The sequence below is a fragment of the Orycteropus afer genome, unplaced genomic scaffold (genome assembly GCF_000298275.1).
Source record: "Orycteropus afer afer isolate SDZICR_OR568_19922 unplaced genomic scaffold, OryAfe1.0 scaffold00015, whole genome shotgun sequence".
NCBI classification, from domain to species: Eukaryota; Metazoa; Chordata; class Mammalia; order Tubulidentata; family Orycteropodidae; genus Orycteropus; species Orycteropus afer.
In genome coordinates, this window is record NW_006921602.1 from 19,419,438 (window position 1) to 19,434,550 (window position 15,113).

At 36.2% G+C, this 15,113-nt stretch overlaps 1 protein-coding gene across 1 annotated transcript in view; it reads right to left on the reverse strand.

Annotated features, from left to right (window-relative positions):
• The window catches only part of MINDY2 (MINDY lysine 48 deubiquitinase 2), a 165,098-nt gene that overhangs the window by 13,897 nt on the left and 136,088 nt on the right, over positions 1 to 15,113 (reverse strand). Inside the window, exon 6 of the mRNA XM_007958427.2 lies at positions 11,876 to 12,018. Within this exon, the coding sequence (XP_007956618.1) occupies positions 11,876 to 12,018 (143 nt within the window). The remainder of the gene's footprint in view (positions 1 to 11,875; positions 12,019 to 15,113) is intronic.

Sequence of the window (15,113 nt, forward strand, 5' to 3'; positions counted from 1 at the left end):
GGTCAACGAAAGAGGGGGAGGCCTTCAACGAGACGGATTGACACGGTGGCTGCGATGACGGGCTCAAGTATAGCAGGGATTGTGGGGCTGGTGCGGGATCAGGCAGTGTTTCGTTCTGCTGTGCATGGGGTCGCTATGAGTCGGAAATGACTCGATGGCACTTAACAACAACAACAACATACCTCTGGATCTTAGCTGAAAGCAAAGAATATCAGAAAACGTTTACTTGTCTTTTACTGATGATGCATTCAACTGTGTGGATGATAACAAATTATGGATAACACTGCAAAAATAGGAATTCCAGAACACTTAATTGTGTTCATGAGGAACCTATACACAGAACAGGAGGCAGCTGTTCAAACAGAACGAGGGGATACTGCATGGTTTAAAACCAGGAAAGGTGTGTGTCAGGGTTGTATCCTTTCACCATACTTATTCAATCTGTATGCTGAGCAAATAATCTGAGATGCTGGACTGTATGAAGAAGAATGTGGCATCAGGATTGGAGGAAGATTCATTTGTGATATGCAGACAACACAACTTTGGTTGCTGAAAGTGAAGATGACTTGAAGCACTTACTGTTGAAGATCGAAGACTACAGCCTTCAGTATGGATAACACTGCAACATAAAGGAAACAAAAATCCTCACAAATGGACCAATAAGCAGTATCAGGATAAATGAAGAAAAGATTGAAGTTGTCAAGGATTTCATTTTACTTGGATCAATCAATACCCATGGCGGCAGCAGTCAAGAAATCAAGCAATGTATTACACTGGGCGAAATGTATTACACTGCAGCAAAAGATCTCTTTTTACGTGCTTAAGAGTAAAGATGTCAGTTTTAAGACTAAAGTGTCCCTGGATCAAGTCACTGTCTTTTCAATCACCTCATATGCATGTGAAAAGCTAGACAATTAATAAGGTGAAGACCACATAAGAATTGATGCATTTGAACTGTAGTGCCAGCAAAGATAACTGAATGTACCACAGACTGCTAGAAGAATGAACAAATCTGTCTTGGAGGAAATATAGCCAGAATGCTCCTTAGAAATGAGAATGGTTAGACTTCGTCTCTCATACTTTAGCCATGTTGTCAGAGGGATCAGTCCCTGGGGAAGGATATCATGCTGGGTAAAGTAGAGGGTCGGAGAAAAAGAGGAAGACACTCAATGAGATGGATTGACACAGTGCCTGCAACAACGGGCCCATGCTAACAACATGGTGATGATTGTGAGGATGGCACTGGACCCGACAGTGTTTTGTTCTGTTGCACATAGGGTTGCATTAGATATCCAAAAAGGGAAAACAGTCCCGGAGAGCTTCATGGAATTTTTGGGTCTCGAACCAAGCTTTGAAGAAAGAGTAGAATTTAGAAGAGCAGGGAAATAGAATTCCTTTGGGAGGTAACAGTATAAACAAAAGGAATGAAAATAGAATGGATATTGTGAGTGTGAGTATTTATTAGACAATGAATGGAAAGTCCCTTTTTGGACATCTGATGCATATTTGGAAGCTCTGGTGGCATAGTGCCTAAGAGATCTGAATGCTAACCAGAAGGCTAGCAGTTCAAACCCACCAGCCACTCCTCAGAAGGAGGACTGGGCGATCTACTTCCGTAGTGATACCACCTCGGAAACCCAAGGAGGGGTCACTATGAGTCAGAACTGACTTGATGGCAGTGAGTAAGTGGAAGAAATAGTTATTACATGGATATAAAGATTGATATAGGAAAGCCATGTGAGGGAGAGAAAGGGAAAGAGGAAGGCGGGGGGAGAGAGAAAGAGAGAGAGAGAGAGATCACTAGAGTCTCTACATTCTGCTTTCAGATCATACTCTAGTTATGCTGTTGAATAGCATAGATCTTCATAGAGTCATACTCTCCACATGGCTATGGCAAGATGGTCTATGTATTTAAATTATGTAAAATGAAGTGGAAATACAAGCAGGGGGTAACACAAGTGATAGCAGAAACTGATTGCCAATAGATATATGATGGATGAATAGCATAATAAAGGATTGATGAATGGTGCCACTGCAAGTAATAATTGAAGAGAGCTAGACTTGATTGCTCTGCTAGTACTGGAAGAAACAGTAGAGGTATTTGTCTAAAGTTTGGAAAAGGCAAGCCACAAAACATAGGGATGATAAGAGGCCTTTCTAACAATAGGAAGTCAACTATTATCTGTGGTTAGAAAAAATGTCATGAGAGAGAAGCTGTGCAATCAAAACCACAGCAGTTGGGGAAACTGAAGGTGATTGGTAAACATTATTAAAGAAAAAAAATGAATCAATTTAACACATCCATTGTAACCTTGTGAATCATGAAGTTAGTAAATAGAGAATACTTTGTCTAAAATAGGTTTTAGAAATATCTATATACTCTTCAATGCTTTGGTGTAAAAGGGTCACCAAAGTCTCACCTAATAGAGAGCATGCCCTTGCCTACATATATCCATTGTCTAGAGACAGGAGTTAGAACCAAGATGTAGTACTGGAGAATGTAGAACAGTAGCCTAGAAAGTACATATACCGCCCCTCTGGCTAAACAAATGCTTATAGCTCATACATCAACAGAGTTACCAAAGGCTTTGATTTCTTTTTTTTTAATTTTTATTGTAATTTTGGTGAACGTTTACAGAGCTAACTGGTTTTCCATTCAACAATTCATACACGTTTTCTTTTGTGACACTGACTGCAATACACAGCACTCTTCCTATTTTCTCCTTATGCTTATCATTTCCATTTGTCCTTCTTTCCTAACCCTTCCTGCCTTCTAAGCTTTATCCCTGGGCAAATGCTGCCCTTTTGACCTCCTATGGCTGATTGTTCTAAAGACTGTGTACCTCCCTGGTATTACTGTTTAATTTATAGGCCTGTCATTTGGCTGAAAGTTAAGCCATGGGATAGAGTTCAGTTCTAGGCTTGAAGGGTGACTAAAGGTTATAGTCTCAGGGGTTCCACCAGTCTCTCTCAGACCAGTAAGCCTGGTCTTTTTTATGATTCCACATTTTTCTCCCACTTTATCCAGGACCTTCTATTGTGAAGCCTTGTAAGTGGTAGGCACCATCTACTTCTTTTGATCTCAGGGTTGTGGAGGATGAGGTTCACGTGATCCATTAGTCCTTTGGACTAATTGTTTCCATGCATCTTGGATTTTCTTCATTTTTTTTTGCTTCAGACTGGGTGAGACCAATAATTGCACCTTATATGGTCATTCACAAGCTTTTAAGACCCCATTCATTACTCACCAAAGTAGGATCTAGAACACTGTCTTTGTGGACTATGTTATTTATACCAATTGACCTTGATGTCCCTGAAACCAGGGTCCTGAGCCCTCAGGCCCTGCAACTCATTCCCTCAAGGTATTTGGTTCTGACGAAGAAGTTTTCATAACTTTGCCTCCTGTATGCTCTACTATATTTATGGATGTGTTTGCAGTACATATAAATACATATGGAAAAACATCCTCTGTCAAACCCATATACGTTTGTTGGTGTACTCCCATTCACCTTCCCGTACTTGTTTAGCTTGCATTTCTATATATCCACATGTAGATTATTATTATTGCTACTACTGCAGGATTGTGTATGTAATAGTATTTACCACTATTGGCTTTAACTCTTGTGTTCCTCTCAGTTTCTTCCTTTGCTTTGATCATTTTGGGCTGATATCTCCCTTAGTGTACATTGCCTTTCCCTTCACTCAACTTAATACAAGTCTACCCTCTAGTTGGCTGTTTATCTGCCCTTCCCCTCCCATCCTGGTAATCCTCAGAGAATGTTTCTTACTGTGTGTAAACCTTGTCTTGACTTTTTATAGTAGTGGTCTCATACAACATTTGTCCTTTTGTGATTGACTAATTTCACTCAGCATAATGCCCCCAGGTTTATCCATGTTATGAGGCATTTTACTGATTCATTATTATTTTTTAATGTTGCATAGTATTCCATTGTGTGTATGTCCATAGTTTATTTATCCAATCAAAGAATGTAGATGACAAAAGATTTTTACATGGAAGTTAGAATTTAGAAAATTCCTATGGAAATTGGTCCAAGCAGTAAAGAAACTGGGGATGACCTTTCTCACGTATTGTTCTCATCCTGCCAGCCTGGACTATTTCCTTGTTGGTCTGGGTCCTGTGATAGTAATGACATGATGTAATATGGGACAAGAAATTATAAAGATCTTTATGAAAATTACAATAACAATTAGTCCCACTATTAAAATAATACCATTACAGATATTTATATGTAATAAGTATTGGTTCATTATAGTGGATCCTAACTACAGACAACATTTAGTTGTAGTACAAAAACATTTTATCCAAACGTTAAATTTATTTTTTGCTGAAAGTATTATCTTGAATTCTCTGGGATGAACTATGCTTATACTATGCCTTTTTCAAAGTAATCATAGGGATAGGAGGATGGGAAGTAAGGTGAGCATTTAAATATGAGTGGATAAAATGGTCCTAAGATTTTCAGGATTCTTCAAAAGTGAAGTGTTAGAAGACATTAGCAAGACCTAATGAAGTATTAAAAGAGCCATATCCTGTTTGGAAAAGCAGTTTTCTATTTTTCCCTTGCTTATTCCTTATTAGATCACAGATTCCCCAAGGCTCAAGTTTATAAAGAATTACATATTCGCTCACAATTTGGGAATTAGTGGGAAAGAACAATATTTTTAATGCTAAATAGATTTAAGAGAACAAGAGTGTAATTTTCCATCCTATTTCCTTACCAAGCAAATGCATATCATGTTGGAGGAATCCTTTCCCTAAACTCTATTCACTATTACTTTCGTTATTTATTAACCACCACCTGTCTTTCAGTTTGTCATACTGTGGTGGCTTACATGTTGCTGTGATGCTGGAAGCTATGCCACTGATATTTCAAATACCAGAAGGACAGTCCATGGTGGCTAGGTTTCAGACTAAGACCAACTAGGATGAAAGGTCTGGCGATCTACTAAAAATTAGCCAGTGAGAACCTATGAATCACAAAAGAACATCATCGATTTGCTTTCTTTGGCCATGTCATCAGGAGGGATCAATCACTAGAGGAGGTGTCTGGTAAGGCAGAAGACCAGCGAGGGCGTGGGAGGCCTTTGGTAAGATACTGTAGTCGCAACTATAGACCTGAACATGGTGGTGATTGTGAGAATGACACAGGACAACATTTTGTTCTGTTGTACAAAATGTCACCCTGCATTGGAGTCAATTCAAGAGCAATTAGTAACAACAAGATTTACTAAGTAATCCTTTAGGACTACTAGTTCTACACCAATACCAAAAATATGTTGTACATTTTGTTGTAAATCAGTTAATTAGTCATGGAGTCAATGAGAAGAAAAGTATCTCTGACCCCTGGAAAAAATGTACTCACTGGGTACTCCACTAGAAGTAAAGCAGTGTTTTATCTAAATATTCTCACGATTAGAAAGATGGTACAATGGGAAGATGGGAAATAGGACTGAGAGGATTGTAAAATCAACCAAAACCCAAACTCATTGCCATGGAGTCGATTCAACTCAACCCCTCCTTGGTTTTCCAAGGCAGTATCTCTATGGAAGTAGATTGCCCAACCTTCCGTCTGAGGAGTGGCTGGTGGGTTTGAACTGCTAGCCTTCTGGTTAGCAGTCAAATGCCTTAGGCACTACTAATAGGGTATATAAATAATAATCCAAAGGCTCATAAGATCTCTGGAAACTACAAGTTTGATCATAATAAAATAGAGTTATTCCACCAAATGCAATGCATGGTCTTTGATTAGATCCTGGTTTGAACAAATCATCCATAAAACTATTTTGTGGGTAAATGGGAAATTTAAATACAGACTGGGTAGTAGATGCTATTAAGAACTACTGTCATTTTTTCTGTTGACAACAGCAACTTGAAAGATTAGATAGGAACTTTAGAAGGCAGTTCATGTTAATGGGGTAAGAACAACTCAGAAAAGGAGGATAAGAATGGTTGTATAACCAAAGAATAAAATCAGTATCACTAAATGGTACATGCAGAAACTGCTGAATTGTATGTTTTGCTGTGTATACTCAACAAAAAAATAAAATTAAAAAAAATTACCATTTTTGTTAGATGCAATAATGGTACTGTGGTATATTTTGAAAGAAAATGTTGTAGTTTTTAGGGATGCATATTGATGTGTAAGCAAAAATAAAAAATAGATGAAAATATAATGTCATTATAATTATTAAATATAGGTGATGGGTAATAGACACACATTAACTTAGCCTCATTTTCTGTAAGTTTGGAATTTTTCATAATAAAAAGTAAAAAATGGTGTTACTGTTTTGGTTAGGAGGCCACTATAGTAAATAATGGCATCTCTCCCCTAGTGACTGGCCATCAGATAGTTGGTCTGTTTTGTCCCTCCTATAAAAACACTGTTTCCTTAGAAAAGAATGATGTTTTATTTGCTCTAGATAATATTTCTTTCTGTACTAATTTTGTATATTTATCATCATGTCCATAATAAAATAAATAGATACCACCAACTCCGAAGCACAATGGAGGGTGGGAGTAGAAGGGGGTGGGTTTATTCCTATCATACATTTGGTCAACAGAAACAATTTCAAGATAGTTTGTATTCAAACAGACATAACTTCCTCCAATCCCAAGGAATATGCATCTAAGGAAGTTTACCTTTGATGTTGCCTAAAGAGTGAATGCACAGCTGGAGCTATGGAAAGTGGCACTCTAACACTTTTTCACTGGTAAAAGTCTTAAAGAACTATCTCTATTGAGTGAATTTCAACGCTCCTAATATTTAGAGGAGAAGTAATTCAATATCTGTTGACTCAGTCGAATGCATTTAGTGGGTATGCTAGGGAACAAGTAAGTGCAAAAGAGAAGCAGGAATTAAAGAGAAAGTTTCTCTGGGATGATAGTTTTATCATTACCAAAATATTTTCCTGACCTAGTACAACTGAGGGCTCATATATAACAGTTGAGGTATAATTTATCATTGGAGCATCAAAGGATATACTTCAGTTCACAAGGTGGCTAACTTACACAGAGAAGGCAGTTATAAGATACTTTAAGATACTTTGCTAAAAGTGAGGGAAAATAATCAAGACTCATTCTAAAGTGGGCACTAAAGTAAAAGATCCAGATCAGGAGATCTGTGGTGTATAAGACAGCAAATCAAAAGGTATCAAAAGAGGTCATAGTCAAACCTAGAGCATCAGAGAGATTATTACAGAAAACCTAAGATCCTGGAAACAAGATTAGAAATGTGGCAGGAAAGGGCAACTCTTATTATTATTATTTTTTACTTTATTTTTTTAAATTGTTATTGTGATTTGGGTAAAGTGGATAGAGCAAATTCATTTTCCATACAGCAGTTCATACACATTTTGTTTCATTGACTACAGTTCCCCCAATGTAACAGCTCTCTTTCCACTTCCTCCTTGTAGTTTCCTCTTTCCTTCTTTCCTATGCATTCCTGCCCCCTGAGCTGTCTCCTTGTGCAAATACTGCCCTTCTGTTCTCCCATGATTCTAAAAAATGTATCTACCTGATATAAATGTTCAACCTATATGCCTGTCTAATGATTGGCTGGAAGCCACAGGAGTGAATTCAATTCCAGACCTGAAGGGTAACTAGGAGCCACAGTCTCAGGGGTCTCACCAGGCTCTATCAGACTTAGTCTTTTTTTATGATTTTGAGTTGTGTTCCACATTGTTCTCCCACTCTATCCAAGATTTCCTGCACTGATCTCTTTCCAAATGGTTGACAATGGTAGCTCGGCACCATCTAGTTTTTTGGTCTCATGGTCATATAGGCTGAGGCTTGCATGGTCTATTAGTCCCCCAGACTAATTATTTCCATGTGTCTTTGGTTTTTTTCATTCTTCTCTGCTCTGGACAAGGAGACCCATTGTTGTATCTAGATGGCCATTTGTAATCTTTTAAGACCCCAACTGCTACTCACCAAAGTAGGTTGTAGCACAATGTTTTTGTGTAGTATGTTATGCCAATTGAGCTTCATGTCCCCTGGGATCATGGTCCTGAGCCTGCAGGTCCAACTACTTGCTCTCTCAGGGTGCCTGGCTGTGGCTAAGAAATCACTGTAACTTTACTCCTTGTTTGCTCTATTATATGTATGGACATTCTTACAGCACATACAAATACGTATGTAGAAATATCATCTGCCAAACTTATATACGATCACAGGTATATTCCCAGAAAGGGCAACTAATTCTTAATGGTCATCTCTTTCTTTCATTACATACTCCTATCCTTCCAACTTGCTAGTCCAAGAATTCTCTCTGTAACTAATCCATTTAGCATTGGGATCACTAGCTCATTCACCCTTTTACTTCCACTCTTATCCATCATTCCTTTCTGTCTTCACTTCTCTCCTTATCCAGCAGACATTCTGGTACCATTACAATTATTCTCTTACAAATTCCCTAAACTTGTTTGCTCTTCCACCTTTTGTTGCACCTACTTAAGAAAGCCTCAAACCTAGATAACATTCTGCTTACTTTCTTCATGACTACTTGATGACTCTAATGAATGTTACTGCAGAAGAATCATATAAAGGCATATTCCTGTAATAATTTCATCCTCAACACTTCTTTCTCAGTCTTCTTTGCTAGTTCATACTTCTCTGCTTGATCCTTAAATGTTAGCACTTCCCAAATTTCTTTGCTAGTCAATTTTTCTTCTCATTCTATGTTTTCCTTATAAATCCCATCTTCTCCACATATTACTATCTATGTACCAAAATTATCCCAGTCTTGAAACATTTATACAACATTTCTACTCGGAGGTATCCCTCTGAAGAAGCTCTAATTGTTCTAAGGTGATCTCATGTTGTCTTCTCCTCTTCCGCTGTTCACTGTTTCAATAAAAAGCACCACCATTCATCTAGTACACATTCAGAACCCACAAGTCATTCTTTTTATTTTTCACATCCTAATCACCAAATCTGGTTGATTATATCTTTTAAATGTTTTTCGAATCTAGGTTTACTCTCCAATCCTTTACTATTATAGTCCAAATCACTATAATCTCTTATCTGGCCTACTACAATAATCTCTTGACTAAATCCCACATTTACTCTTTCTTTAAATTCCAAAGTACCTTAATTTTGTATAAAAGTTAGGGAAATATACACCATTGGTGATACACAGTTTAGCCCTAAAATTAGATTTATTAAGAAAAACTCAGAAGCAGAGAAACAATAGAATACATTTCCTGAGCCATCATCATCTCACGAAAAGACAGGCTTAGGCCAGACAAAGACACATGGTAGAAAGAACTCCAGGAGAGGCACCTCCTCCTCAACCATATGTTGATACACACACACACACACACACACAGAGTGCATGCGCTGGTGGTGTAGTGCCTAAGGCATTGGCATTTGACTGCTAACCAGAAGGCTGGCAGTTCAAACTCACCAGCCACTCCGTGGAAGGATGACTGGGCAATCTACTTCTGTAAAGATTTACCACCCTTGGAAACACAAAGGGGGTTGCTATGAGTTGGAATTGACTTGATGACAGTGAGTTTGGTTTGGTTTTATATATGTGTGTGTATATATACATATCTATCTACATATATATATAGATATGTGTATATATATATGTATGTCTGTGTGTGTGTATATATATATACACACACACAGACACACACACACACACACACACACACACACACATATATATATATTTATAACTGAGAATACCTATCTGACTAGTAATAGACTTCTTGGTCAGCGATATGTCCTTGATAGAAAAGAAAACATATGGAACTCAGTTTTAGCAGCCAGAGATCTTGTTTTCCTGCTGAACTAACTTATATCTGCTAAGCCAACAAAGGAAAATGAAAAGAACTACAGGGGCATTAGGAAACCAAGGGCTGATTCTCCTCTTAACTCAAGAATCCACAAATCTGTCACCTGCCTATCTCTTTAAGCTCACATGCTTCTCCCTTGCTATGCTTCAGCTACACTGGTCCTTTCTCAATTCCTTAATGAATCAAGCTCCCTTCCTCCTTAGGGCCTTTGACCCAATGCTTCAACTACTTAACTAACCCTTTTTTTGGCAAACTGATTAACTCCTAGAAGATTCATTTTTCAAGTCACAGTTTAACTGTGACCTTCTCCAGGAAGTCTTTCCTGATGCCCACAACTAGGTTTTAAGTTTCAATAAAAGCTCTCAGACCATGTTGTATGCACCCTGTACAGGTATGTCTCAATAGAAATAAATTAATTATTTGTGAAAATATGTGTACAAATATTTTCCCTGTTAGATTAAAAGACCCTCAAATGGCAGGAATCACAGCTGTCTAGCTCTTAGCTGAACACTCAGACTATATTATATGCTCAACAGATATCTGTTAAATGAATGACTAAAGTCTGCACTTGAAAAGGTCAGGTAAAGTCAAAATGACTTGGCAGTAATCACTATGTAGCAATAATTCTGATGTTAGAGTGCTTTGCACCTTCGTCCTTAGATTGCTGAGGAGTGTGGATTACTCTGGACCAATACCTAGCATACACCTAACTAAAATGTGGGAGCAGTAGAAATGAAACCTTGCTATAATTAAGATGGTAACAGGACAGCCAGGGCTTTAGAGTACTCTTACATTAGCAAACAAATCATTATTTTACACTACTTTCTGTCAATAAGTAAAGTGTTTTAAGGAAATAAGACCCAAGTCTTCACTTCAATAAGCTTACTTTCATTTAGAAAAATAAGACCCATTTACATGGAAAGAAAACTGATATCCTAGTATTAATCAATAAAGGTCAAATAAGGATGATGTGGCCAGTAACAGCTAGATGATGTTTAGAGCAGTTCTCAGCCTTGGCTGTACATTAGAATCACCTGGGAATATTTTAAAAATACTGATGCTCAGGGCTTACCTCCAGAGATTCTGAATTAACTGAGTTGGTGGTAGGTTCTGAGCATTAGTATTTTCTTAAAAGTTCCTCAGGTAGTTCCAGCATACCATCTGGGCCAAGAACCACTGGTTTAAGGATTGAAAGAATGACCTTACTGAAGAGTTAGTATTTGAAATGCTTCTTAAAGGATAGATAAAATTTGGATAAGTAAAAAGGATTGATGAGATGTTTCAAATTAGGGATTATGGATTAAGAAATGGCAGTAAAGTTGCAGAAATGAGAAAGCATAAAGTATATATGGGGATAGAGATTATCAATAAAATCAGTTTGTTTGAAGCAAAAATGTTGGTATAGGGGAATAGTAGAAAATACTTGGGATCTTTATCCTTTATTTACTGGGTACTACTGAACAATTTTGCTATATTACTGACATCATCAGAGCAGTATTCTAAGGTAGAAGTCTAGGTATAAGGTATAAGCCTTGAGCTAGGTGGCATCTATGAAAAACTGGATGTGTGCAAGAGGTAACAAAAGGGAGAAATCAATAAGAGCTTTTTGCAGAGCTATAAATAGGACTATAAGAAGAATTTAAAGTCACATTGATAACTTTAACAGAAAACACTATTATCCAGGCAAACCTTGATTCTCTCAACTTCTTTAACCCTCAAATATAAATATCCATAATTAGAAGTCATCCTAGTTTTATCTTTAGGGTTCATCTCTCTCTCTTTTTTTTTTCCCTTAGAAATTAAAATAATAAATACTCCTTAATGTAGTAATCTGTGAAAAAGAGGTTGAGATTTAATTAAAATTAAAAACTGATTTGAAGTTAACACTTAAATTGTTAATCCATTCCATCATTAATAAATATTTAATAATTATCTTCATAATTTGATATCTAATGAATTCTATGCTAAAATCTTTTATTCTGAAACATAAGACATCTCTAAATCAAACTCCTTTAATTTAGAATAACAATTAAATAGCTATTCCCGATCATACCTTGTATTTGGTCATGGTGCTAAAATGATTATTCCGAAAGAACACACAAAGTTCTCCTTCCTGAACCGTTGAAGTTAGTTCACATAATCCATGGTATGTCAGTTGAGTGGCTGTGTTATTTAGAAACTGCTCAGCTACAAAGCCTATGGAATCAATGCATAATATTAGATGGAAGAATGATTTCAAAATTATAATGTTATTCTTTTCGTATTTACACCGTACTCCAAATATAGGGAAAGGCCAATCAAAATGAGACTTTTCCTAGGATAATATGATGGCCCCAAATTGGAAATTCTTCTATAGAAGATGTGTCTTTAGGCATTCTCATCCTAAAAATAGTTGTGTGAAATTCTTTTTATCAATAAATGTATTCATACTTAATACTCCACCTACTTCCAAAAGGATTTCATGCAGCTTTTAACAAAAGACACAGACACAATAAAAATAAAACCCATTAAAACTTTTAAGAAGACAGGAGTTAGTAATTTTAAAAGTGGGGAGGAGAGAAAGATGGTTGTCAACAGCTACTTCCCTAATGGCTAATGTTTAGAATTAAATGTATCCTTAACAAAAATAGTTGCCTAAGATTTTAACAAATATACCATATAATTCCCAAGTCTCAAACTGCCTATTCCTGTCTTAAGACTCAAAGCAAATGTAAGATTGAACAGGCAGTAGTGGGATAACTAATGCCATTTTTATCCTAATCTCCTCCAAAATACGCCACTCATTATGCAGACAGATAAAATTCAGAAACAGAAAACATTTGTTCTGTTTGTGAAACATAATGAAATATATAGATGTTTTCTGGGATAATTTAAAAGATATATATACATATTATTTAAAAGCCTGTACTTCTCTTCTTTCCTTCTTTCTCTCCCTCTTTTTGCTCCTTCCTTTAGTAAAGAGGAAACGTCTCAGAAGCAGTTAAGAGAGAAGGAAATATGCTAAAAAAGTTGTATTGTTAGCAGAGGTGCTGACAGAGGGAGTAAAGATGAATATTCATTAAGAAACTGAAATCTACCCAGAGGGAGCAAGTAGTTGAACCTGTAGGTGTGGGACAATGGTTGCAAAGGACATCAAGCTCAACTGGCAAAAAGGAAAAAAAAAAGGGAACCGAAATCTCAGCAAGAAATTGAAAATAAACTTGGAAGAAATTTGGGTAAAGACATGGTAAGGACCAAAGAAAGATGGATAGAATGGGTGTATTCCATTCCCTCTCCACCCTTCACCCTTAGTGTCAAGCCACGGCACTTCAAGCTGAAAGGTGACTGCAAAGTTACCGATACATCACACTATTCCAAGGACTTGGTTAAGGTGGAGAGAAAGTGCACAGAGTATTAAAGAAAGCCAGAGCCAAAGGAAATTTATAGTTCACCTGCAACTTATGGGGGTTATACATTTAGAAATAAAAGTTTTCTTCCCCCACCCAATTATTACTATTACTTTGCTAATTACTAAGCAGAATGTATTAGTTATATCCTAAAGTATTTATTATTATATAGCATTTAAAAAGTAAGCCTTATACCTGTGCTGAATAGTACCACTGCTATCTGAAATATCCATATGACTAAACGCTTTCTTCAGAAACATTTTGTCTAAATGCCACTCCCACTCCTCACTCACACAACCATCCTCTCTACAAAATCTCTTTCAAAAAGATACAAAAGTTTAGTAGAGATATAAGGAACATCAATTTCATGTTAGTGTGAAATTCAAATTTTTAACACTAGAAGAGTTTCCTCAACTACTCATTTCCAGAACAGGAAATCAACTCAGAGAGAACAGATTAGGTAACTTGCCCAAGAAAACACTGGTATTACATTAACAATTTAGTTCAGATAATTATTACAAATGACAACCTAGTTATCTATCTCCCCAAACCATAAAACAAAGTCTATTTAAGATTTAAAAAGAATAATGTTTCCTAACTTTTCTGCCCTCTTAGAAAATGACATTCTTGTGATTTTAGTGGGAGAGTCAAAACTACTGACCTAGTTTCAACTTTTGGTAACTAATTAAATAAATTTTGGTAAGAAACTCTGTTGTACAACAACTGACTTATCTGCATTGCTTTAAGTAGTCCACTGCTTCAAAAACAATTTGCAAATTCAAGTTAAATGGATTCTTATTTCATTGCTACAAATATTATTATTTACTAAAGGTAAAAAAATTAATGCAATCATAATAATAAAATATTACAGAAAATATATTTAAGTTAAAAATTATGTAAGTTAAAAATTATTTTGGTGACATTAGTGTAAAAATATTCCTTACCATCAGAAATTCAATAATAAATTAGTACATCAAAATATTTTCCTCCTACTAGAGAGTTATGAAAGAACATGAAAGTACTGAGTGATTTAAAAGAGGTGAAGTTAGAAAGAGAGACACTAAAATTAGGCAAAAGGGAATAAAAAGAAGGAAACTTGGCTTATATTAAAATCCTGCCCAGATATATAAAGCCCTACCTGAGATGTGCATTTAAATTTAAGCTTAGTCAGAAAGAACTTTCTCTGACAGCTTTAGACAAACTGATCTGATTTTGTTTTTAATTTCCTCTACCTTCATGTTTCAGAAATAAAATATATTACAATGATATTTTTCCTCAAAAACATGGGACAAAACACTTTTAATAAAACAAATATCCAGATTGTCTTTGACAATATAGAAGCTCAAAGGACTTGATCCAGGGGTACAATTGGAAGCAAAGAACATCTTGTTATGCCGGACCATGAGAAAGTACTTAAAGAATAATGAGAACATATCAAAACAACCTGGGAGCCAGCCTGAGGGCAACCCACTGGCCAATCTTGGACAATCTGAGCATCAAAAAGAACAATGACGATAATGGATTATAACACAGTGAATAAAGCAGAATCCATGAGTCTATATGGATACAAAAAAAATTTAATACGGGAAGGAAAGGAGAAAGATAAATTATTTTTTAAAGAAGAATGCCAAAGAATGTAGATGGAATAATAAAAAATACTATAACCACTACAGTAAAAATTGATTCAGTCAAGAAATAATGGGTGGCAAAGCTACTGGGTAAAAAAATTATTAAGGCATAGGATATTTACACAGTTTCAAAAGTATAATGTCACAGATTACTTACTGATTATCAAAGAAAAAGAGCACAGACAACAAATATGAACCCTTTTGCATATACAGTACTGAGTTGTCAGTGAAAGCAAACATGGGTATATGGACGGATAGATAGGTGAACAAGCTAAAC